The 25845-nt window shown below is 46.5% G+C and overlaps 1 protein-coding gene and 1 long non-coding RNA gene across 3 annotated transcripts; one reads left to right on the top strand and one right to left on the bottom strand.

The window, feature by feature from the left end:
- The first annotated feature begins 478 nt into the window (after positions 1–478).
- Positions 479–18086, top strand: DRD3 (dopamine receptor D3). Its single transcript, XM_038416557.2, has 6 exons — positions 479–773; positions 9470–9582; positions 11662–11804; positions 12321–12517; positions 13575–13911; positions 15617–18086. The coding sequence occupies exons 1-6, from the start codon at positions 492–494 to the stop codon at positions 15811–15813; spliced, it is 1269 nt and encodes a 422-aa protein (XP_038272485.1). The 5' UTR covers positions 479–491; the 3' UTR covers positions 15814–18086.
- Positions 1886–7028, bottom strand: LOC122459592. 2 transcript variants are annotated; one of them, XR_006280391.1, is made up of 3 exons: positions 6500–7022; positions 5700–5840; positions 1886–4360 (listed from the first exon to the last, which is right to left on the bottom strand). It is a non-coding gene; the product is annotated as an uncharacterized LOC122459592 (long non-coding RNA). The 2 variants fall into 2 exon arrangements; XR_006280394.1 differs by having other exon boundaries at positions 2522–4360; positions 5692–5840; positions 6500–7028.
- Positions 18087–25845: the final 7759 nt, after the last annotated feature.

The following is a 25845-nucleotide window of genomic DNA, read 5'->3' as shown; positions in this document are numbered from 1 at the left end:
CAAACTATACAACCAAAATCCTGATCACATGCAGTTATTAAGAAATCCATAGCAGTTTTTTGCAAAAGAAGAGAGGCTAGCTTCAGGGTTCTGCCCAAATTCTAGTTCAGGTAACTACAATTCTGCCCTCCTGGACTTCCTCTGTTCTCTCAGTTGGATGGTGTTTCCCACTAACTCTCTTACACAGTTGTGCAGTGTTGTTGTACATTGCTAAACAGCTGCCCAACTTTACATGGCTGCATTTCACTTACAGAGGAAATGTGCATTAGATACACAAATAAATTAAAAATCCTGAATCCTTTACTCGGTGTTTGTGCTCAGGCAAAACTCCCATTGACTTTAAGAGCCTCGCCTGAATAAAGACTTCAGGATCTGACTCACAGCCTGTAGAGAGCAGTGGAATAATTTGGATGAAAAATGCAGGTCACAGCTGAAGATATTGCTTACTAGAGTTGCTCTGTGTCTCTTTTCAGCTCTCCACCTGCCTCCCAATGGCGCTCTTCACTAGAGTCAACAGCTATTTCAACACTACTACCTCTGTCACACATGGGCAAGAGAACTCAACAGAGCCTGGTCTGCCACACTCCCATGCCTACTACGCCCTCTGTTATTGCACCCTGATTTTGGCCATCATCTTTGGGAACGTGCTGGTCTGCCTGGCGGTGCTAAGAGAACGCACCTTGCAGACCACAACGAATTACCTGGTGGTGAGCCTGGCCGTGGCAGACTTGCTGGTGGCCACACTGGTGATGCCGTGGGTGGTATACCTGGAGGTGAGTACATCTTAGGCCATGTTTAAATAGCAACAGTGCCTTGTGGCATTTATACATAAATGAGACACATTCAGAGCACATGAAGGCCACTCCTGAATCAGCCAGCAGTGTCACTGTTGAGCATTCCCCTTTGCTATACTTCCACAAGCTGAGCCTACTGCCCAGACTGGTCTCTCCTTCTGCTGGTCTAAGCAGCAGAAGGCCAGGAGAAAGAAGCTGAATCCAGGCCTCCTACAAAGTTATTGCTGGGGAAATTCTGCACCTCTCTACATGCAGACTTTGCACAAAAGTTAATATTTTTTGCACAGAATTTCCTTTTCCTCCACAGAAATGGGCTGCAGAGCTGCTGGATGTCACTAGGGGCTGCTGGACTTGGCAGAGCACAGCTCACAAGTAGAAGACACTGCCGGGAGAAGGGGGAGGGAGCAGAGGCTTCCTGGCAGCTGCAGTTCTCAGCACACCCTGAAGGAAGGTGGTGTCACACAGGAAACTCCACACAACCCCGGGGCTCAGCATCAGGCTATTTCTCCTCTGGGTTCCTGGGTTGTAGAGGGGATGGGGTACAACTGTCTGGGCTGGGGAGTACTGCAGCTGGGATCTGTGGAGAAGGGGATGCAAGTGTATGCCCCCCCACTAGGCTCTGGGAGCAGGGAAACAGGAACTGGGTTGTTGTAGGGGTTTCATTAACTATGTACTCGTGGAGGAATTTCTTTTGTGTCTATTGTTACACACATAGTTGTGGATAGGTATTTTGAAATAAATTACAAAAATAATTGAAATGGGTGTGATTATATAGTGTTATTTTGACAAATAAACTATGCATAATTTTGCAGAATTTAAAATTATTGTGTGTAGAATTCCTTCAGGAGTACAAAGTGTACCAAAGCACTAATGGTGTTAGGCCAGTCTCTGGCAATAATTTTCAAGCCCTGCTGGCACAGAGAAAGAGAGACAGGGAGCCTGACTCTCCATTGCCCTGCATCCAATGCAGTCAAATACACCAGTGCTAAGTGGGTAGAAAATTGTACCTTTTGACTTTGCATTGGTGGAAATGATTCGAGGTGGTGCAGAGCAATGGAGAATATGACCCTAAAATTCAAGTTTCCTCACACAGCAATGTAGAACACTAACTGTAGGCCCACTCCTGGCTTGGTCATTTTTATTGATGGAAATCAATGAAGGTTTATTACATGAGGCTTGTTAAAGCTATTTTTGCACAAGTTCAGAGAAACCCACTGAGATATGTAACAATTGTAGCTAATGCGCATCGATTACAGTCAGTAAGCCCGGTTAAACCTTCAAAGGCTTTGGAGACTGTTATTCCATTAATGTTTCCTTTATGTTATCTGGGTCATTCTCCTAAACTGACATCCATTGCAAAATCACCCTGAAGAGAAATGAAGGATCTGTTCTATTGATAGGTGATATGAATAGTGACATTGATTATTATTTATATCATAGTGGATCAGAAATGAAAGAATACCATATTGCATGCCACATCACATTCCTAATTAAGTCAGTAGCAAAACACAGAAAAATCTATATAGAACTATCCCACAGCTAACATAAGGAATAGCTAGTACTAAGGTGTTAGATCTATGACCTCAAGAGGAGAAAGCAAACAAAGATAGAAAGGAGGCAAAAAATGAGGGGCAAAATGAGAAAAGGTAAGGAATAAAGAAAATAAAAATACTCAGGAAGGAGAGACTGGAGTGAATGGAATTTTAATAGTGAAAGACAAATGCTGTTAGAAAGCTATCCTCATGTCACACACACACAAACACTTTACATCTACAATATTTTGAGATCCTAGAATGAAAAGTGCTCTGTAAGCATCAATGAGTTCATTAATCCTCTTATTATCCACATTTTATGGACCAGGAAACTGAGGAACATTGTGGTGCAAATTCCATCTCCATGCAGCTTTGGGTCCAAGACTTAAGAATGGGAAGGTGGTCCACTTTGTAGCAGCAAAAACCTTTTAACCCCTGAAGTGCCTTACCCAAAGGAAAACAGAGAATCAGGAGCCAGTCAGGAAGAGAACTCAGGAGTCTTGACTCCCAGTCCACTACTCTGACCATTACACAGCACTTCCTATGCATCTAGTAATATAAAGGTGAGAAACTCAGAGTACAGAAGGTGGATTTTTCCCATTGTTTGTAGAATAGGTGATCCCACCTATTAGCTGCAGTCTCTCACCTGTGAGCATCATTCTTTAGTATGATGGTGAGTCTGTTGTGTTTCGTCTAATAGTGCCGTGACCAATCATTCCCAGGGAAGACTGAATAATTCACTCCAATATCCAAAATCATGTAAAATAGTTATTTCCAGGGTCAATGTTTTCCAAGATACATCTGAAGCCTGCTGCCATCCATCTCATAATTTATGGTACAACCAAAGTTGGTTGAAGGCTTTACATTTACAAGTCATTTGCTATCCCAAAGCACTTTGTAAACATTTTGATAGGCAACCTTCACACAATCTGGCCTGGACCCTGTCCAAGAAATGAACTCTGGACCCTAATGTCCTTGCCAAATGTCATTGAACCAATAGCCATCCCTTTCTGAGAAAGATTGAGATGGTACCAGCAGGCCAACCATGGCATCATCTTATAGCTTCAAAGTCTTGGAACCCAACCAGTCAGGTTTCTTGGCACAAAAACACCCATTCATCACAGTGACTGATGATTTCCTGAGGGAAGTGAGAGTGAAACCCAGTCCCCTTTATGGCAATTGCTACCACAGATCTTTCAAAAAAATATTTGATCATGAGCTGCTGTTGACAAGAGTGGATGCAAATTCCATCTCCACAGGGGTGGATGGAATTGTCTGACATCTCAGAGGAAGGGGGTGGGCAACTGCTTAAGCCCCTGGTGGCCTCTCTCTTTCTTTCCTTACATCTCTGTAAAGTCAATGCAGAACATAGGCTACAACATCAGAATGCTAGTGATACCTAGCACCTTTTCTTCAGTCCTAGACGGTAGCCATCACCAGTGTCTGGCAGAGTTTGAAATCTGGATGGAAACCAGATGGCGGAAGCCAAGTTTGAATAAGAGAGACAATCCTAATTGACAATGAGAAGCACAATAAAGTAGACAGTCAAGTCAACAATAGCTTTCAGCCGAAGTGTCTCTCAACCTCATGTTTTTACGTGGCTCATCATTGCTCCTGGACTCCTAGGTATGGCATCAGTGCCCAGATACAACTTCTAAAATCTGCAGATGACCATATTTCGTTTTGTATATTTTCAAAAGGGGCTCAGTGGAATGAAGACTATAATCCTATTATTCAAGATGTGTTTGAGACAGTCACATTTTAATGTTTTTTCATTTATCATTTCTACCTTTTTTGAGTCTCCATGGCTGTCAATCCGATACCTTTCACTGGCAATATTTCCAACAGTGGTGGAAAAGCTAAACATAACATTGATCTTGTGGATAAAACACAGGACTAGCAGTCAAGAAATCTGAAGTCAATAGGAGTTTTGCCAGGATTTCACCCATGGGCTCTATTCCCAGCAATGTCACTGACTCAGTGGGTGATCTCAGAAGCCTGCCACCTCATCTGTCTGTGTCTCAGGTTCACCATCTGTGAAATGGAGTTAAAACCCACTTAATTCACAAGGGTGGTTGCGAGGATTAATTTAGTAAAATAGTTATGAAATGCTTTGAGATCCTCAGATGAAAAGCACTAGGAAGGTCATATAAGTATCCCAACTACATTATGAGAACCAGAAAGGCAAACTGACAAGTTCTAGTTTCATTAACAAAGCTAAATGGAATAGAAGAAGAAAAGAAAGATCAAAAAAAGCAAAAAGCAAATTAGGTCTATAAACGTTTTTTCTATTGTAATAATCTACGTCAAACTCTGATCTCAGCTACCCTGGGACAAATATTGAGTAATTCCACTGACTTCAATGGAGTTACTCCACATTTAGAAGTGCTGACTGGGGCAAATGAGAACAGATTTCAACCCATCATTTTGATCTGACAAACATCCCTTTTCTATATGCTAAGACTCAGTACGTAGTCAGTCTAGTCTGAATGTGTAACCCTGAGAGGTTTCACTTCAGAGCATTTTCTGCCAAAATTTTCTTCAGTATCACTTCCAGTGGTTCATAGTCCCAGATTTTCATGTGCCAATGAGCCCAGAACTTTGGAAGCTACCACATTTGACATACATGAGCTGTGTCCTCTGCACCTGGCTTTGATGCAACCCCCTGACTCCAACTTCTGGTGAAAGGTTCTTGAAGCGCCACAGACCTTATGATGAACTTGTAATGAGTTTTGTGTTTGCATCAAACTATGAAGCCAGATGCCCTTTTTGTAATTCTCTTGCAAAAATTTTCAGTATTGTCAGCTTCACACATTCAAAAAGTCATGACATTGGTCTCAAAATATCATGACATGGGTTTACAAATTTAGATTTATAAAAATAACTTGTAGGGCCTTTCTTTTCTAGTGTCATAGCCTTTATGGTTCAGGTTTTCAAGCTTTTCTCCACAGCCATGAGGGCTAGAAACCTAGCTTTCATTTAAAAAAAAAATTAAGATTCTCACCTAATCATGTGTCTTACATGTCTCTCCTGGAGGCACATGATTAGGTGAGAATCTTAGCTTTCAAGAAAAGCACCAGATAGCACAATATATCACCACATTTTGCACATCTCTGGGAATGCTGGTATGAAACAAACAGTAACTAATGAATAACAAGCCGCATTTCAGATACTGAGCAGTAGACCAGGAAGGGGAGCTGAACAGATGCTGAATGCTTCATTCACTCCAGCACATAGTTTACAGGAATTAAAAACATTAAGCGGCAGAGTGGTCTCATTTCAGAGAATTGCCTCCTCATTTGCTTTCTGCACTTTCCACACTGCCTGTTGCCTTAGAAGCTGAAATTAGTAGCAGTGCCACTTACTAACTGACCTTGCATGAGTGTTCCTGACATGAGGAATTCTACACCTTGGTTGCCCATGATGTGGTAGGAAGCCACTTTCATGACACCATCATCCTCTGCTCCAGACCTCATTCATCACTTTCTGTAGGTTCAGGAAGGCTGGATGCAGACTGGGGATAAGAGGGGGAGCCCATCATTCCCCACAGGAAATGAGGAGGAAAATTATTACACTCAGATACTGCATTAGTTTTCCTGCAGAGCCCCTCTCTCTGCTGTGATGCATCCCCTTATGGGGAAGCAGCTGTCTGTTGAGGAGTCCTTGAAGCCAGACTCTCAGGAAGCTGGCGTCAGTTGGCAAGGAGCCAGTGCAAATGTCTGGTTGATATCCAGGATTCACTTGGCTCCCAGGAAATCTGCAGAATTTGGAAACTGAACCCCCCCAGTTCTTCTGAAAAAGAAGGGCAAATCCAACCGCTTGAAATAAGAATCTGGATTCCTCCTTACTCCTCCCCACAGGTTTTCCCTCAGGAGGATAAAATTAGGCCCCGGCACTAGCTCACTCTGCACCTCTGATTACACTTAGTTTATGGAAGGGAGGCTTCTTTCTGGTTTCTCTCCTCCTACACAGATCACTATGGCAGCAGGAGCTGAGAGCAAGACCTTATGCCATCCCCATAGCTGGGAATCAGAGGTGTTTGTTACAGACATAATATGCTTCCAGAGGTAACATTTTCATTTCAAAAAATGAATTTATTTTTGAAAGTTCCTCCCCTTTTGCCAGCATGGAGAGAGGCACATGTGTTAAGAAACATGCTGTGGGCAGCCTTACCTAATGGTCAGGACGGTAGGCTGGCCTAATGGCTGAACAGGGGAGACCAGGCCTAGTGACCAGAACCCAAATGAGGAGCCAAATTACCAAGTCCAGGGAACAAGCCAGAGCCAGGAAGCAGGGGGCAAGAGTCAGAACCAGAGTAGCAGCCAGGACAGGAACAGGGACAGGGACTAACTACAAAGGGCAAGGAGTAGGCAAGCTCAAGACCAGACACACAGCTGCAAGCATGCAACTGTACAGAGCAGCCAGAGATCCAGCCCTACTACAGGTGTTAAGAAAGTGCCTGCTGGAGTCTTCAACCAATCAGGAGACCAGATTCATTAGCAGATGGGGGCAGGTGGGGTGTGTGTGAGTGTCAGAGAGAGAGAGAGAGAGAGAGAGAGAAATCCTGGCTCTTTGAGACTGATATCCAGAACAGGGAAGCTAGTGCTAGGGGACTGGTACTAGCTAGGGTTGCCAGGAGTCCGGTTTTTGATGGAATGCCTGGTCAACAAGGGACCCTGGTGGCTCCGGTCAACACCACCAACCGAGCCGTTAAAAGTCCGGTTGGCAGCGCAGTAGGGCCCCAGGCTAAGGCAGGCTCCCTGTCTACCCTAGCTCCACGCGACTCCCGGAAGCGGCCACTAGGTCCCTGAAGCCCCTAGACTCATGGGTGGCTAGTGATGCTCCGTGTGCTGCCCCCACCCCTAGTGCCAGCTCCACAGCTCCCATTGGTCGGGAACTGCAACCAATGGGAGATGTGGGGGTGGCGTCTGAGGGTTCAAGGACAGCGCGTGGAATCGCCTTGTGCCTAGGGGCTTCAGGCACCTGGCAGCTGCTTCCGGGAGCTGCAGTAAACACCGCTGGGGACCCCCACATCCCAAACCCTCTCCCGCATCCCAACCCCCTGCTCCAGCTTGCAGTCCCCTCCTGCACCCAAACTGTGAGCCAGCACCCCACACCCCCCAACACCCTATCTCAGCCCAGAGCCCCTTCCTGCACCCCAAACCCCTCATCCCCAGCCGTACCCCAGAGCCCACACCCCCAGCCTGAGCCCTCATCCCCCCACACCCCAACCCCCTGCCCCAGCCTAGAGCCCTCTCCCACACCCCAACCCCCAATTTCAACAATTTCAGACTCCTGTGGAACAGCAAAGAAAATTACTTCTGGAGTCAAGCACCCCTTCCCCCCCCCAGGCCCCTTCCTTGTCAATGAGGGGACAGTAAGTCTGAGCACTTCTGCTGATCACAGCTGCCGTGGTATCACCCAGGGAGGGAGGCAGCTGCTGCAATAACTAGCACCCATTCTGTTTAGGGATTTATTGCTTAAAGCCAACACATCAAACTGCCCCCAGAAATGAACTGATCACAGTGCAGATCACAGAGCACATGGGTAATATGGGCTCTATGAGAAGCCCCAATTCAACATGCTGGCAGCCACATTCTGCACTTAGCTGATGGGTCCGAATGTTTTTCAGGTGTAGAGCACATTGCAATGATCCAGTCTGGAGGGAAAAACGGCAGGGATCACTGTGGCGAGATCCACATCTGAAAGGAAAGGTCACAACAGCCTGACCAAGTGCTCTTAGTCATTGCTGTTGTCATTGCATTGAAGCAGGTGAGGAGCCCATCAAAACCATGAGCTGTGATCGTGAGTAAAAAAGTAGGGCTAATTCCCTCATTCGAAGCAGCTTTTTCCTCCACTATTTCTGCAGGGTGGAAAGGATGGGGGAAGCAATCCTTTCTGCTGCCCTTGATTTTCTGTGGATTAAAAACAAGCACTGTCTCCGTGGCTGTCACTCTTAACACTTTTCACCAGCACTAGCAACAAATTTATTAGAGGTCCTGTAATGGACAATTCATCAAGTGCTCTGAACAGCTTAATGATCCTTGGTGCTTTACGACCTAGCCAGTGGAATTCTAGCCTGGCATCAGTGTCAGAGGTGAGTCAGCAATATTGAGTCTGTATTAGAAATCTAGGGGGAATGAACAGTCCAAGGAGCTATGGTCTGTTCTTCAGTAACTAATAATCTAGGAAGTGATTACATCTGACCCTTGGTGTGTTCAGAATTCCCAAAGCATCTCCTGTAGATTCAACTTCCCAACACTAGCACTTAAAGAGGACATTACAATTCTGCAGTTGGCCCTCCGCACTGGTGCTTAGCTAGGTATACCAGGCATTTACATGCCAGAGTGTTGATCTGAGCATGTGCAGAATTTGAAAAAGTCCTCACTAAAATCTGACAGTTGGGCTGAGCATGTGATTTATCCGTCACTGGACGCCTCCAGGACATTATTCTATATATTTTACATTACATTTTAAATGTAAATGAAAGGAAACTATAAATGGGCACAAACCAAACCCCCAAATTTCACAACCGTGTGAATTTTGGGAAAGTTTGGATCCAGATCTACTATTCAAAGTTGGCAGCTCAGGCCCTCCTTTAGAACCAGTGAAATAAGATTTCAGATAAGATTCTGGATAAGGATCTGTGCGTCATATGAATATACAAAATCCCTGGGCAACAGAGTCACTTTCCCAGTTCATTGGCTCTGGAGTAATTCCAAAAGCCAAGCTGGGAAACATTCTTAGCCACTCATTTTGTATTTGTTTTGTCTGTGATTTTCCTTAAACAGAGGAACTGTATATTACATTAGTTGTAATTCAATTTCTGTGGCAGTCTTCATGCTAAAATGTTGGGGTAGGGCTGTTTTCTCCTAATTTTCTCACCTTCATCCCCCTGCAGTGTACAGAAAGTGGAATGGGAATCAGGACTCCTGGTTCTATTCTTGACCTACTACAGTATGACTTTGGGCAAATTGCTTAAACACTACATGCCTCAGTTTCCCCCTCTATAAAAAAGGCATAATAATGCATCATTAATGTTCATACAGTCATTTTGATATCCTCAGATGGAAGGACAAATAGACGTGCAATGCATTGGTATCCAGTGTGAAGCAAGGCTAATATTTTGAAATTGATGCTCAGGTGACTGGAGGAGTCTGGAATTTCAGCCGTTTCTGCTGCGACATCTTTGTCACTATGGATGTGATGATGTGCACAGCCAGCATTTTAAACCTCTGTGCTATCAGCATTGACAGGTAGGAGCCAAGGAGATTAGCATGAAGCTAGGGGTAGGTCTCGGGACTGGGGATGGAAGGGAGAGCAGGCTGGGCCTGCTTGCACAATGGTTGGGTACAAATATCTTGTCTAAATGCCAAAGGTAAAGCAGATCATCTGTGAGAATCCAGTCTTTCTTGAAAACCTCCAGCCATCATCATCATTATGACTAGTATTGTTGTTGCTACAGTTGTACCTCCCATGTGCTAGGTGCTGTACAAACACGGAAGATGGCACAGTCCCTGCCAGAAAGAGCTTATGCTATAAAAAGGCAGGGAAACAGAGGGTGGGGCAAAGACGCACATTATACAAGAAAAGTGTTCATGGGGTGGTTTTCCAGGACTCGATAATAGAGGGGAAGATTTTCAAAAGTGAATTAGGCATCTAACTCCCATTGACTTTCAATGGGAGTGGGCGCTTAAGTTCCCTTTGCCTTTGAAAGTCTCACCTGTCAGGTTTTAATAAACACAGCTTAAAAGAGAGAGAAAAACTATCTTGATGTGCTCTCCAGCCTTGCCATAGTTTTAACGCACCCTGAAGTGGAGCAGATGACTGGTAACATTGTGGGACTGAAGGGATTAGTGTTTAAATCAATTTCCTGTAAATGTCTGTCAAGGTTCCTTCCCCACTCTGAACTCTAGGGTACAGATGTGGGGATCTGCATGAACGACCCCCTAAGCTTATTCTTACCATCTTAGCTTAAATGCTGCCACCACTGAAGTGTTACACAAAGAAAAGGGAAAGTGCCCACTTGGAAACGTCTCCCCCCCAAAATATCCCCCCAAGCACTACACCCCCTTTCCTGGGGAAGGCTTGATAAAAATCCTCAACAATTTGCATAGGTAAATACAGACCCAAACCCTTGGATCTTAAGAAAAATGAAAAAGCAATCAGGTTCTTAAAAGAAGAATTTTAATTGAAGAAAAAGTAAAAGAATCACCTCTGTAAAATCAGGATGGTAAATACCTTACAGGGTAATCAGATTCAAAACATAGAGAATCCCTCTATGCAAAACCTTAAGTTACAAAAAGACACAAAAACAGGAATATACATTCCATCCAGCACAGCTTATTTTATCAGCCATTTAAACAAAACAGAATCTAACACATATCTAACTAGATTGCTTACTAACTCTTTACAGGAGTTCTGACCTGCATTCCTGCTCTGGTCCCGGCAAAAGCATCACACAGACAGAGCAAACCCTTTGTTTCCTGCCCCCCCCCCACCTCCAGCTTTGAAAGTATCTTTTCTCCTCATTGGTCATTTTGGTCAGGTGCCAGCGAGGTTATCTTAGCTTCTTAACCCTTTACAGGTGAAAGGGTTTTTCCTTTGGCCAGGAAGGATTTAAAGGTGGTGACCCTTCCCTTTATATTTATGACAATGCCTGTGGGTGGTGGTAATAGGGATGGCCATAAAACTCGGCAAAGACCTCAGAAGGTGCAGATTTAGGGGGCTGAAGTCCCTGGGGGTTGGGAGACTGGGGGAGAAACACATCCTGCCATTCTCTTTCTACCATGATTCGGAGGAAATTGTGCAAAGCAAGCCTCGCAGAGGGCCTGATCCAAAGCCCACTGAAGTTAGTGGGAGCCTTTCCACTGATTTCAATTACAGGATCAATGAGTTGGCTCATGCCCTGAGTTTCCAGACATATCTGTCATCTTCCCAGATCTCACGGCATCCAGAGCTGATAGCCTCCATTCTAGCCTTCTGCCTCACCACTGGGGCAATATCAGTTGTTCATCAAAATCTTAACCATAAGGATGATAAGTGACAGTCTGTTTCTCTGTTGTTCCTCTTGTTCCCTTTCCCACCCTGCTTACCACCATTGCAAATCCTTGCTCTAATTATTCAATCTCGTGGTTCTCTCCCTCTCTTATATCCACTGCTTTCACTATCATATTCCCTGTCTCCCATTCTCACACTGTCTTCGCTCCTCCCTATCAAACCTGGACCCTTTCTCTCTCTCTCTTTCACTCTCTGTCTCTTTTGTTTCGATCATTGTCTCCTTTCTACACCTTTCTTCCTCCTCCCTCTCTCTTTGGAGCTGGTTCCTTTCACAGGTACACAGCAGTGGCGATGCCAGTTCAGTATCAGTATGGCACAGGGAAGAGCTCCTGCAGGAGGGTTTCCATTATGATCGTGATGGTCTGGATGTTGGCATTTGCTGTGTCCTGCCCCCTCCTGTTCGGCTTCAATACCACAGGTAACAGCAATTTCCAGAGCAGGAGTGCCTGAGCACAATTAGAAATGGGGGTGCCCAAAGTTGGCCCAATGGCCAAACGTGGCCTACAAAGTCTGACTGTCAGAGGCAGCTGCTGAGAACTACAAATCCTGCATCTAAAGAGGGAAAGGGTTCAATTCACAAGGAGGACCTATATTTGAGGGCACTCTCCAATCTGACATTGACCAGTTGCTGTTCTAGTGCATTGGTCTGTGCTTGACCAGCTCAGCCTAGACTACCCAGAAAGTGGAGGCACTCACATACCACTGTGATGATTAGGCAAAGACAGATAGGCCGAGATGTAACTTGGCATGCTGACCTATATCTCTGGAGTTGCAGCTCTGTGACATAGTCCTCGGCTGCATTAAACACAGGCCACATTTGGCCCATGAGCAACACTTTGGTTCACCTTGATGTGCACCAAAACATCCTTGTAGTTCCTGAAGTCCATAGCCGTCTAACCACTCCCGCTCTCTTTCTCTCTCTCTCTTTCTCCAGGGGATCCTAGTGTCTGTTCCATATCCAACCCTGATTTTGTCATCTATTCTTCGGTGGTATCCTTCTACCTTCCCTTCGTGGTCACCTTGCTGCTTTATGTCCGGATTTATTTTGTGCTGAAGCAGAGACAGAGGAAACGAAGCCTCTCCAGGCAGGGCAGCCATAGCATCAGCATCAAAGCCTGTTACACACAGAAAGTAAGACCCACATGAAAACAGTCTGAACTCATCAGATGCCAGAGCATTCTCTGCCTCCACTCCCATCCCAGGGAGCCTAGGGAGCTTATTGCTTAGCACTTTCCATCAATACACAGGAAACCCGGGTTTGACTCTTGCTCCCCAATCTGGGGGGGTGTTGCAAGTCAAGGCATTCAGTGCTAGGCGTGGAGGAAGAAAAATACCTCCTGTTGCTCAGCAGAAACACCCCTGGCATAGGGGCTCCAACCAAAGCCTTGTCCGGTCCTCAAACAAAGGGATTCTGTTCTGGAGCTTGTATCCATATCTGCACTCTCTAAGACCATCACAATAGAGAAGGGCAAGGCCTAAATCAATGCTTCTTCAGAGCTGTGACAGAATTACCCTACAGCATTCTGGCTTTTTTTTCCTTTCATTTTTATGGATATTTTTAATTATCAGAGCCTCAGGGATTGCAAACTGTTAAAACTCTCCTCACCAAGCAGACGCAAAGGGTCAAACAGCTACAGAATTCTGCATGATCTGCTCCATATGTGGCTCCACAGTATTGAATTAACATGTGAGGTTTCCTCACAATAATGCTACACTGGAAAATATGCATATGGGGAGGCAGGGAATAACACTAAGCACAAATATACTCCAAAGTCGGGCGGCTGGGAAGTGGAAGGTTCACATCCAGGGCTCTTGTTCATTCAATTAAAGAAAGAGCTAGAGCACAGGTCCTCAAAGGAATTTAGACTCCTAACTTCCACTGATATTAATACAAGTTAGGAGCCTGAACACCTTTGAGGATCAGGGCCTTGGTGCAAAGTAGAGATGCAGGGTTCTAGGTCATCCCACTGTGAGATAGGGGTCAGGTGCAAAGTTCAGCTCCAGCTCCAAGAATGGATCTGGAACCTACCCAAAGTTTGGGTGCATTTGCATCCTGGGCGTTGATTCAGGCCTACTCCTTGCTGCCGAAAGGGAACAAGAGCTCCCCTGAGTCCCACTTTACACTTGGTCTGGCAAACTGCATTGTTCACCCTATTTCCTGACATTTCTGTGGATTCCTCCATTTCAGGAGCACAAAGAGAAGGAAACTTTGCACCATGGGCACCAAGACCCCCTCTCATCCCGTCTGCAGCTAAAATCCACAATCCAAGAGCTTTCCCCTGAAAAGAAGCTGCTGACCCCCTCTGACCTGCAGCCGTACTGCTGCTTCTGCCACCAAGCTTCCTTCCCCAGGACCGGGACCAATGGAAATGAGCTAAAAGAGAGGAGAAGCAGGGAACAGGACTTGGAGGTGCATAAACTCAGCAATGGCAAAACCTTGACCTCTTTGAAGCTAATGCACCAGCAGCCCCGGACAGTACAGCTGAGAGAGAGGAAGGCCACACAAATGCTGGCTATCGTTCTGGGTGAGTGAGAAGCATTCTGCTTAACCATCTCACTGTGAGGCTAAGTGTTTGGAAAGAGCTTTGAGATCTCCACATGTAATATGCTATTGAAATTCAAAATACTAGCATAAAGTGATATAAGGGATTTTTGTAACTGAGAGCCCCACCTGGTGTGAATCATTGTAGCTCTACTGAATTCAGAAAGATCTCTTCTTCCACAGAAGGAAATGTTAAGGGACAAGGAAGAGAGACTTAAAAGTTCTGATAATCATCTCAACTTTTGGGTGCTCCTCTGTATTGTGAATCTTTTGAGCTATCACTTATTTTTGACCACCACCACCCCAGGTATAAGTCAATAAGAAAAGTCCCTTAGGGCTTGTCTTCACTCCGGGGTAAGTTGACCTAAGTTACGCTACTCCAGCTACATGAATAACGTAGCTGGAGTCGACGTAGCTTAGGTCAACTTACTGCAGCATCTACATCATGCTGAGCTGACAGGAGACACTCTCCAGTTGACTTCCCTTACTCTTCTCAGAGAGCTGGAGTACTGGGTAGGGTTGCCAACAGTCTAATCACACAAACCCAAACACCCTTTCTCCGCCCCTGCCCCGCCTCTTTCCCGAGGCCAGAGCCATGTCCCTTCTTCCAGGCCCCGCCCCCGCTCACTCCATCCTCCCCTCCCTCTGTCATTTGTTCTCCCCCACCCTCACTCACTTTCACCAGGCTGGGGCAGGGGGTTGGGTGCAGGAGGGGGTGCAGGCACTGGGAGGGAGTTTGGGTGCAGGAGGAGGTGCGGGAGAGTGGGGAGGGTGAGGGGTGCAGGCTCTAGGAGGGAGTTTGAGTGTGGGAGGGGGCTCAGGGCTGGGGGAGGGGAACCAGGGTGCAGGCTCTGGCCAGGTGGCGCTTATCTCAGACGGCTTCCAAAAGCAACCGGCACATCGCTCTGGCAGCAGCTATTAGGTGGGGGGAGGGGCAAGAGGGTCTCTGTGCACTGCCCCCACCTGCAGGCACCGCCCCCACAGCTCCCATTGGCCACGGTTCCCAGCCAATAGGAGCTGTGGAACCAGCGCTTGGGCAGGGGCAGCACACAGAGACCCCCAGGGGCCGCAAGGAGATGCCGACCACTTCCAGGAGCGGCGCAGAGCCAAGGCAGGCAGGGAGCCTCCTTAGCCCCGCTGCGCTGCTGGAGTTTTAGTGCCTAAAATCTCCCAGTTTGGCTGCAGTAGCCTATGGAAGATCAAACCCGATTCTGGGAGACTCCTGGCGAAACCAGGAGGGTTGGCAACCCTAGTACCGGGGTTGATCACAGAGCGCAGTATTGATTTAGTGGATCTTCACTAGACATGCTAAATCAATGCCTGCTGCCTCGATTGCAGCAGTGTCAATCTCCCAGTAGTGGAGATTAGGATGATGCCCCTCTCTCTGTAAATAAAATCACACCTCTCTATTGGTTTCTGTAGTTTATTGAGTTACACGTGTCTTAAAGAGCAGGAACCAGCCTGAGTTGGTGAACATGTGAATGCAGTGAACATGACTGTGGTGGGTGATATGAACCTCACTTTATAAAAGGGGAAACTGAGGCAGGTGAGGTGAGGTGACTTGCCCAGTCACACTTCTGGCAGAAGAACCCAGTCTGGCATGGGTATAAGTGGGGGCAGAATTTAGCCCTGAGCAACAGCATTAATCCAAAGTCAACATGTTCTCTCGTCTCTCCTTTAAACCCTAGGGACATTCATAGTCTGCTGGCTGCCATTCTTCATGAGCCACATCCTGAACACCCACTGCCAGGCTTGTCACATAACCCCAGAGCTCTACAGTGCCACCACATGGCTTGGTTATGTAAACAGCGCTCTCAACCCCATCATCTACACGACCTTTAACACTGAGTTCCGCAAAGCTTTCCTCAAGATCTTGTGCTGCTGACAGCGGGGGTGGAAGGACAAAGGCTTGATTTAATAGTAACCCCAGGAGGGTGTTGCAGGCAGAAGCCTACTGAGATAGTTCCATAGTGAGAGGCCACATGGATAGATGCTCTCAGCCATCAACGGGGAGAAAGCTCAGGATTTTCTGTCCCACAAGTCCCAAACGCTTCAGCTAAAGAAGAATCTCCATTGGCTGTTGTCCTATCAGGGTTTCTATTCCCCTGCAAGCTGTAGCCATTAGAGCACAGCCTGACCCCACACAGTTCAGCAGGTCAGGTGCTCTGGCTCTGGAGTGCAGAGTACATACACTGCCCAGTGCAAAACAAATGGGAGCGGGCCAAGTTTGGCTGGCTTCATTCACCGAATCACAAAGCTCCCACTTGGATTCCCTTAAATGCTTAAGGTTTCCTCAAAAGCACAGCTAAAGATTCTGGGGAGGTGCAGAGCCGAAGAAGCAGCACACACCTCAGTGGCTCTCCAATTCAAACACAAGCACACACTGGAACATTAATCACAACATTGTATCCTCATTAAGAGTTCTCAGGCATCTCTAGCCTTTAGGAATACAGCAGACATATGGGAGTCTTAGGGTCTGTCTACACTGTGATGGGAGGTGTAATTCCAGCACATGTAAACGTACCCAAACTAGCTTTAATCTACAGTTTATCTACACGCACATTTCATTTGCAGCAGATAGGGTTCGACTCTATCTCACACAAGCCATGGGCTAACTGTACATGGGGACCCTGCTGATGAGCTTGGATTAGATCAAAGCATATTAATGAATTATTAATGCATGTCAGCAGGATCCACATAGTCAGTTTGTCTATGGCAGGCTAGCACGAGGTAGATTCACAGCCCAGCTTGCCACAAACAGAATGTTTGTGTAGACGAGCTCCTAGCTAACATGAGTACCAACAGTAGTGAAGTTGTGGCCATATGAACCTAAGTATGCACTGGCTGCACAAGTAAGTACCCAGGGTCCTGCGTGGGCTTGTACAACCTGCACTGAATCTGGTGTTACTGTGGCTAGCTAGATTAAAGCTCATCTGGGTCTGTCTACATGTGCTGCACTCACACCTCTGACTGCAGTGTAGGCATACCTTTAGCCTCCTTGCATATGCTTTAAGAAGTTACTCATCCTTTCGTTGCTGATTTCTCTCACCGTGGAAAGCATATTGCTAATAGTGGGTGTGTTTGTACTGTCTTCTTCATGAGATGTCAGGAATGTGCCCACTCGGGTGTATAAGAACAAGAGAGAAATTGCTCCCCACAAATCTACTGATGAGACTAAGTAAGTGAGCTAGTAAATAATGTACAGAGGAACAAGTCCCCTGTTGTCTCCATCGAGAGGTTGCCCTCTACAATCAGTTCAGTTTCAGTAGTTAAAAGACCACAATCCAAGCACTCAGATAGTACAGAGCAGTGTAGTATGAAAACCTAGACAGGGTGGATAGAATAAGCCATTAAACCAGATCAGGGGCCAAATCCTTTGCTGGTGTAAAACAGCCTAGCTCCACTGAAGTCACTAGCGCTATGCCCATCTACATCAGCTGAGGATCTGGTTCTAAGACCTGCCTGTAGGTTTCAACACTTAGGTTGTTCTTTCACTCCTAGCAGTGATATCATTCACTTCACACAGCCTCTTTGCTGCTGGTACCTTGTTGTTGTTTGTTAAATATAAACTCATGTGACTGTGCCTAAAATTAAGTAATTTTAGAATCAGTTTTGATGATGCCAGCATAATCTAGCTTGCATACAGAGTCTGTTGTGTTGATACTTCAAGCAGGAGGAGTTGCTGCTCACTTGGTGAGATTTGTATTAGTCATTTAGATTGTGTCAGCAGAAGCTCACCAGGTTGCCATATGTATAGTGTTGCCTTTCCTCCTAACCCAAGAATCAGCAACAAATTGACAACTAAGATCTACTGTATATGCTGTCATCTCTTAGGGCCATTAAACAAGTGGTATTGGTTGTGATTCCACTATAATATGGGTGACAGCCACATATTTCTGTCTTCTGCCATGAGTGGTCTTCTTGCTGCCTAGCTGTTATAAAGAACCAATAGCTAGAAAGAGACACAGGTGCAGGGAGGTGACCACTATGGAAGGATTTCTCTTACTGGTCTCTGACCTCTTTGACTGCTCTATTCACACTGCTGTCCCTCACAACACAGCTTGAGTAAGGGCTTAGCTTTGTTTTTACTGATGTTATAATCTTCAAGTGCACACAGCTATGGCAACTGCTCCGTAGTGTCCCTCATGGTAGGGAAGAGTGGTGACTCAATTGTAAAGACAGAATAGAAGGATTCTTTACTGAGGCTGCTGGATGCAGGCAGACCCTGTGATTCTCTCTGATTCTCTTGCCCCCAGACTGACACAGCCTGTGCTGCCTTGTATCTCCACACAGGGTCTCCCTAAGTCCTGGCCTGGAATAAGCAATCATTACAGTCCCTTCCCTCTTGCTCCCGAGCTCAGACTTTGATGTGTTGTTACCCACATGCTTGTTGTCTGAAGCTGTCAATCTATTCATGCCCTTGCCCATGCCACAGCTCCTTTGGGAAGTGCTTCCTTTCTCTTTAGCATAAAGGCTAAACATTCTCCTTAGTTTCTGGGCTATATAGCTGAGATCTATTAATATCCTTTTGGATGCTAGCAATTGGCATCCTTGGGACTGTTTGCTTGGGAAGGTGCCCTGGAAACTGCATCTATCAAATAGAATGATGCAAAGCAAGTTTGCAGCTGCAGGTTGTGGCTTGGTATAGTATTGGCACTTCTATAACACCCTTCATCTGCAGTACCCAAAATGCTTTACAAACATTAAGTGATGACTGGCCTCCCAACACCCTGTGAGGATGGCATCATTACCCCCTTTTTACAAAGTGGGAACAGGAGGCACAGAGAAGAAAAGATTTGCCCAGTGTCATACAGTAGATCAGTAACATAACTGGAAATCAGTCTGTGCGCTAAACACTAGTAACATCATATAGTAATATTTGTACTTTGAAAAATGTGGCAGATGTGTTTTTGATCTGTGGTAAGACAAGCCCATGGTGTAATTCTTTCACCTGGCTAGTGTCTCAGGGCAACACAAACCATCATACAGAGTATGTTCAATAAGTGGAACATTCCGGGGGTAGGGTGGGAATTTAGCCTCTAGCTCAGGGGCAGGCAAACTTTTTGGCCTGAGGGCCACATCGGGTTTCTGAAATTATATGGAGGGCCAGTAAGGGGAGGCTGTGCCTCCCCAAACAGCCAGGCATGGCCCGGCCCGGCCCCCGCCGCCTATCCGACCCCCTCCACTTCTCGCCCCCTGACAGCTCCCCTGGGACTCCTGCCCCGTCCAACCCCTCCGTTCCCTGACCACCCCCAGACTCCCTGCCCCTAACTGCCCCCAGCCGCCCCATCCAACCCCCCACTTCCTGACTGCCCCCCTGGGACCTCTGCCCCATCCAACCACTCCTTTTCCCTGACCGCCCCTGGACCACTCGCTCCTAACTGCTCCCCACTACCCCATTCAACCCCCCTCCTTCCTGACTGCCCCCCCAGGACCCCTGCCCCATCCACCCCCCCTGCTCCCTGTCGGCTCCCTGCCGCCCCATCCAACCCCTCCTCTCTTCCTTACTGCCCCTCCCCAGGACCCTTGCCTCCATTCAACCCCCGTTCCCGGCCCTCTGACCACCCCCAAACTCCCCTGCCCTCTATCCAACCCTCCCCGCCCCCTGCCCCCTTACTGCACTTTCTGGAGCACCGGTGGCTGCACCAGGACAGGCAGCCACTCAGCAGAGAGCACTGGGTCAGGCCGGACTCTGCAGCCCCACTGCCCAGAGCATTGCGCTGCACGGTGGCGTGGGCTGTGGGGAAGGGGGGACAATAGGGGGAGGGGCCAGGGGCTAGCCTCCAGGGCCAGGCAGGATGGTCCTGCGGGCCAGATGTAGCCCATGGGCTGTAATATGCCCACCTCTGCTCTAGCTTGTCTTGATGCTAATGCTCTGAGAAGTTTGCTGCCCTTCTGAAACCTCTATTTATTATTTGCATTATGGTAGTGCCTAGAGGCACCAACCTCAATTGTTCTGTGTTCGTATAGCGCTGAGCACAATGGGGTCCTGGTCCACAACAGAGCCCCTATACTGCAATACAAATAATAATAACTATATCCCCAGAAAGTGAGAACAGTCCCTCAGATGGTGTGTATAGTGCTGGTTCAAGATCAAACTGTTCTCTAACCTCTCAGGTCATTTCAGAATTGAGGGAGGCATGCGGAGGGCAGTGATAAAAGCCCAAGCTGTAATCAGAATGATGTGATTTTAAGGTCAGATTTCTTGGGAACCACTAGGGGTAGGAAAGATTTGCTGTGTGCAGCTGCCAGCTTTCCACTGGTGTACTGTTTAGTATTAGTTCATGTCCCTGACTGTTAATGAACTAGGAGATCTCAGATCTTCTAAAGGCGAACTGTCAGGTTGGAGGGAGGTTACCAGTGGAGTTCCTCAGGGATCGGTTTTGGGACCAATCTTATTTAATCTTTTTATTACTGACCTTGGCACAAAAAGTGGGAGTGTGCTAATAAAGTTTGCAGATGATACAAAGCTGGGAGGTATTGCCAATTCGGAGAAGGATCGGGATATTATACAGGAGGATCTGGATGACCTTGTAAACTGGAGTAATAGTAATAGGATGAAATTTAATAGTGAGAAGTGTAAGGTTATGCATTTAGGGATTAATAACAAGAATTTTAGCTATAAGTTGGGGACGCATCAATTAGAAATAACGGAAGAGGAGAAGGACCTTGGAGTATTGGTTGATCATAGGATGACTATGAGCTGCCAATGTGATATGGCTGTGAAAAAAGCTAATGCGGTTTTGGGATGCATCAGGAGAGGCATTTCCAGTAGGGATAAGGAGGTTTTAGTACCGTTATACAAGGCACTGGTGAGACCTCACCTAGAATACTGTGTGCAATTCTGGTCTCCCATGTTTAAAAAGGATGAATTCAAACTGGAGCAAGTACAGAGAAGGGCTACTAGGATGATCCGAAGAATGGAAAACTTGTCTTATGAAAGGAGACTTAAGGAGCTTGGCTTGTTTAGCCTAACTAAAAGGTTGAGGGGAGATATGATTGCTCTCTATAAATATATCAGAGGGATAAATACAGGAGAGGGAGAGGAATTATTTCAGCTCAGCACCAATGTGGACACAAGAACAAATGGGTATAAACTGGCCACCAGGAAGTTTAGACTTGAAATCAGACGAAGGTTTTTAACCATCAGAGGAGTGAAGTTTTGGAATAGCCTTCCAAGGGAAGCAGTGGGGGCAAAAGATCTATCTGGCTTTAAGATTCTACTCGATAAGTTTATGGAGGAGATGGTATGATGGGATAATGGGATTTTGGTAAGTAATTGATCTTTAAATATTCAGGGTAAATAGGCCAAATCCCCTGAGATGGGATATTAGATGGATGGGATCTGAGTTACTATAGAAAATTCTTTCCTGGGTATCTGGCTGGTGAATCTTGCCCATATGCTCAGGGTTTAGCTGATTGCCATATTTGGGGTCGGGAAGGAATTTTCCTCCAGGGCAGATTGGAGAGGCCCTGGAGGTTTTTCGCCTTCCTCTGTAGTATGGGGCATGGTTGACTTGAGGGAGGCTTCTCTGCTCCTTGAAGTATTTGAACCATGATTTAAGGACTTCAATAGCTCAGACATGGGTGAGGTTTTTCATAGGAGTGGGTGGGTGAGATTCTGTGGCCTGTGCTGTGCAGGAGGTCGGACTAGATGATCAGAATGGTCCCTTCTGACCTTAGTATCTATGAATCTATGAATCTTAAAACAATCATTGATCTCTGTGACAGGGTTGGGCCAGATGGCTACAGGAGAATGATCCTATTGGGATCCAGGAAGTAGGCGAGCAGAAGCCTGCCCACTGCTAAAGGATCCCCCGCAGCCTAAGAGGGGGATCCATAGGACCTGGAAGCCAAATGAGTACGGGGGACAACTAATGAAACAACAGGGACAGGAGTGTGGTCAAAGGGCCAAATGAAGGGAACCGGATGGGGACACCGAGCAGAGAACCCCGGACAGTGCCCACTGCTCCTCAAAGGTGTCAAGGGAGTCAGTGGACGCCGCCCAAAGGAACTCTGCCCGGATACGTGAACAGACTGAGGATCGGAAATAGGCCCTACAGTCACAGGAGACTCCATCGGCCAACCTCCTCACCCTGGTTTTATAAATGGAAGGCAGATATATTAGCCCCAGATTAAGCAGGTCCCTTTTCCCTGGGTAAGGTAACAGAGGCGGTTCCAGAACAATCAGGAACCTGCTGAAACCAATTAAGGCAGGCAGGCTAATTAGGACACCTGGAGCCAATTAAGATGCTGTTAGAATCCATTGAGACAAGCAGGCTAATCAGGGCACCTGGTTTAAAAAGGACCTCATTTCAGTCAGTGAGGGGCATGCAAGGAGCTGAGAGGGTGTGCTGCTGGAGGTCTGAGGAGTACAAATGCTATCTGGCATCAGGAGGAAGGTCCTGTGGTGAGGATAAAGAAGGTGATGGGAGGAGGCCATGGGGAAGTATCCCAGGGAGTTGTAGCTGTTACAAGGTGTTACAAGAAACACAGTAGACAGCTGTGATCCACAGGGCCCTGGGCTGGAACCCGGAGTAGGTTCCACCCATACCCCTGCCTCCTATTGGATATAAGAGGAGTTGACCTGGACTGTGGGTTCCACCAGAGGAGAAGGTCTCTGGCTTGTCCCCCGACCCACTAGGTGGTTCAGCAGAGACTGTGGGGATTGTTCTCATCCCTTTTCCCCATGCTGGCCAGCGATGAGGTTAGCTGAGTGAACGGCAGGTTTGAGCCACTAGCAAAAATGGCCAAACTGAGGGCTGCCGTGAACCTCTGAGGAGAGCAAAGCTGCCAATAAATGCAGGACCCACCAAGGCAGAGGAGGAACTTTGTCACATCTCTCAAGCTACCTACCTAACAAGTAAAGATTTTTTTCAACATTCCAATCACCCTGATCCAGTCCATCACACAGGCAGAGTATGGCTCCAACTAATGCTTTGCATCTCTACATTTAGTGCCTTTCCAGCAGAGTATTTCAGATAGCTCACTTTACAAGCAAACATCCTTTTGACCAGCTCTGCCAGCATGCATCATTGGGTGAATCACTTCACAAGTCTGTGCCCTTGTTTTACAATGGGGATGGAAATGCTACTGTTCCTCAAAGGAATACTGGGGAAACAGACACAGAAAAGTGATTTCCAAGGTCATTCAACACATCAGTGGTCAAGCTGGGTTAAGAACTCAGGAGTCCTCCTTCATGATTATCTGCTCTGACTAGTGGACTGTACTCCTTCACTTGTTTCTTAATTGAAATGTTTTCTCTTAACTTCCAGTTCCTATTATTTTTGTCCTTGCTGTTTATTTGGCTTGTTTTTTTTTAACATCAATAACAGGAGGGGAGAGATGAGCAATGACCTTGTGTCCTCTGCTCACGGATACCAACCAGCCTGAGTTGTCTCGTTTTGCACCTTGGCTATTTTATTGATTTTCAGTAAGATACAGATAATCACATTAGGGGAGACAGAATATACAAATGCACTCATGGAGGCCAGGAGGGAGACGGGGTCAGCCCTCTGGGCGCTGTGATGCAGCTCTCAGTGCCAGGGATGAGGAAGAACCTATATTGCCACTGTGGCCTGACAAGTAGCAGGGAACAGGGAAGGTTTATGTAGTGTGTGCCTGGGTTGTAATAGTACTTTCCCCTTCACCCCTTACCGCCAGGCAGCAAGAGAGCCTTAGCTAGGCTGGCTACTGTGCATAAACAGCTGCACCGAGTAGCAGATGGCTCCTTTATGACTGTTGAGAGATGCCAGTCTATTTGATAACTGGGGTGGTGGGTGGAGCCCACCAAATCAGGAAAAGGCCTGCCCCCCCCTTAGGTGTGTGTTGTGGCAGGAGACGCACTGTGCATCATTTTTACAGTCCTGGAGACAGACATCCTCTCTCCATCTGCCTGTGCTGCATAAATCAGATGAAAGCACAGCGTATCTCACCCCTGACTTGGAAGGACAGTCTCTAGAGATGAGAGGGAAGTTCAGTCTCAAAGGTCAGAGCCATTCAGTCTTTGACCTCTGCCAACAAGGGGGCCCATTAGTGGCAATGGTCTTTGCTGTGGACATTGTCTGCAGATCAGATACAGAAGGGAACCTATAACACACGCTCACATCTGGGGATTATGCTTGCAGGAAGAAACCACATCATCTAGGCTCTAGTGTCTCTTTAGGTGGAAGAGAATTAAACCTCATTGGGAAGAAGGTAAAACAAGCTTTAGGATGGGGAAGCTGCCTGCAGCCAGGGTACAGAAATAGAGCACAAGATACGTTTCTTCAACAAGTCTGGGCCCTGTCATTCTGCTGCTGAATCTGTTTGACTGATTAACTCAATTACATCTTTGGTCTGAAGTGATTATGCACCTCTGTGTGTCTACCAAACCCTGTTGCATCCAGACTTAAAATGAAGCAACTTGCTGGAATACAGAGCAGGACCAGAAAAAAAGACACAAAACAAAGATACCATACCAGGCCGTCAATTCCCTCCTCAAAAATCCTTATGGTTTTGATCAGTTGATCTAACAGATTGAGTTCAGTAGAATGCTGTTATAAGACTCAGTTTGTGCAATGCCCCTTCAACAATTGCAGCTAGACAATCACTACATACAGCTCCACAAGTACACACAACCTACCTGGAACAGGCTCAGGGAAGAACAGTTGCCATCCTGCCTAGTGGAACTCATTTTCTGCTTGCAATTTAGTGTGGACGCAGGTCCTGTGGGGTTATGAGCTCCACTCAGCTCTTTCAGTTGGGACCAGCCTTAAACACAAATCAGAGTACTTATTGATCATTGGCCGAGCAAAGTGAGGCCCAACACTCAATTATCTGTTTGTATCTAATGTGATGTGATAACTTTGGAACATGGCATCTAAGCACTTCCAAAACTTCAGGGAATGTTCTATGCATCAATGAGCAGAACCCAATTGATGTTGGTGAAAACCAGAAGGAGAAAGGGAGCGACGCATGGAGTCCCTGGCATCTGGTTAGCAGACCAAGCAGCTTCAACCACCTCTATAATTGTTTATAGAGCAAAAAGAAAAGGAGTACTTGTGGCACCTTAGAGACTAACGAATTTATTACAGCATAAGCTTTTGTGAGCTACAGATGAAGTGAGCTGTAGCTCATGCTCTAATAAATGTGTTAGTCTCTAAGGTGCCACAAGTGCTCCTTTTCTTTTTACGGACACAGACTAACACGGCTGCTACTCTGAAACCTGTCATTATAAAGCAAAGAATCCCTTGACAGCAGCCATTAACATGCTAGCATAATAACACCCCCTAGCTCAGTTCTGCCCTTTTCCCCAGTGGAATTGCAAATGCTGACACTGTGAGTAACTTTTTCTCTCAGACAAAACTGTCATGTCAGTTTTATCTTACACATCATCCAGGCACTCTGAGTCTAGATAACTACACTGCCCTCTGGGTGAACATTTTAACTGAGCATTTTTACTTCTCAGTGGTAACAGTGCTTTCCATCTGATCTGCTGCCTTAGTACCAAAGAAAGATATAATACCATAGTTTCAAATGATTGCAAGTAGTTGGGGTTTCAGACTTACCAACAGTTAGTTTTGATACTGTGTGTCACCATGCCTCAGTGAGTCACAGCTGAGGATGCCAAATTCAGAACAAACTGCTGAGAATTTGAGCAGACTCATCCCAAACTGGTGGTTATTCTCTCATTAGATTATATCAAGCCAGTAACAAAAGTAAGCTTCTGTCTCACCACACTGGTTAACAGGAAATCAAAAATGCAGTTTCCTCAGGCTTCCAGCCCTAGTCTCACCACCCAGACACTGGACTCTATGATGAGCGGTTACTGAAAACCAACGTCATCAAACATAGAGTTATTCTAATCCCAAGAGATCAGTCACTTAGCCAGGTCAATATATAATTCAGATCTTACCCAATAATCACACCCATGCCA

This window comes from Dermochelys coriacea, chromosome 1 (assembly GCF_009764565.3).
Source record: "Dermochelys coriacea isolate rDerCor1 chromosome 1, rDerCor1.pri.v4, whole genome shotgun sequence".
Classification (NCBI taxonomy): Eukaryota; Metazoa; Chordata; order Testudines; family Dermochelyidae; genus Dermochelys; species Dermochelys coriacea.
This window is presented reverse-complemented; position numbering and strand designations above follow the sequence as displayed.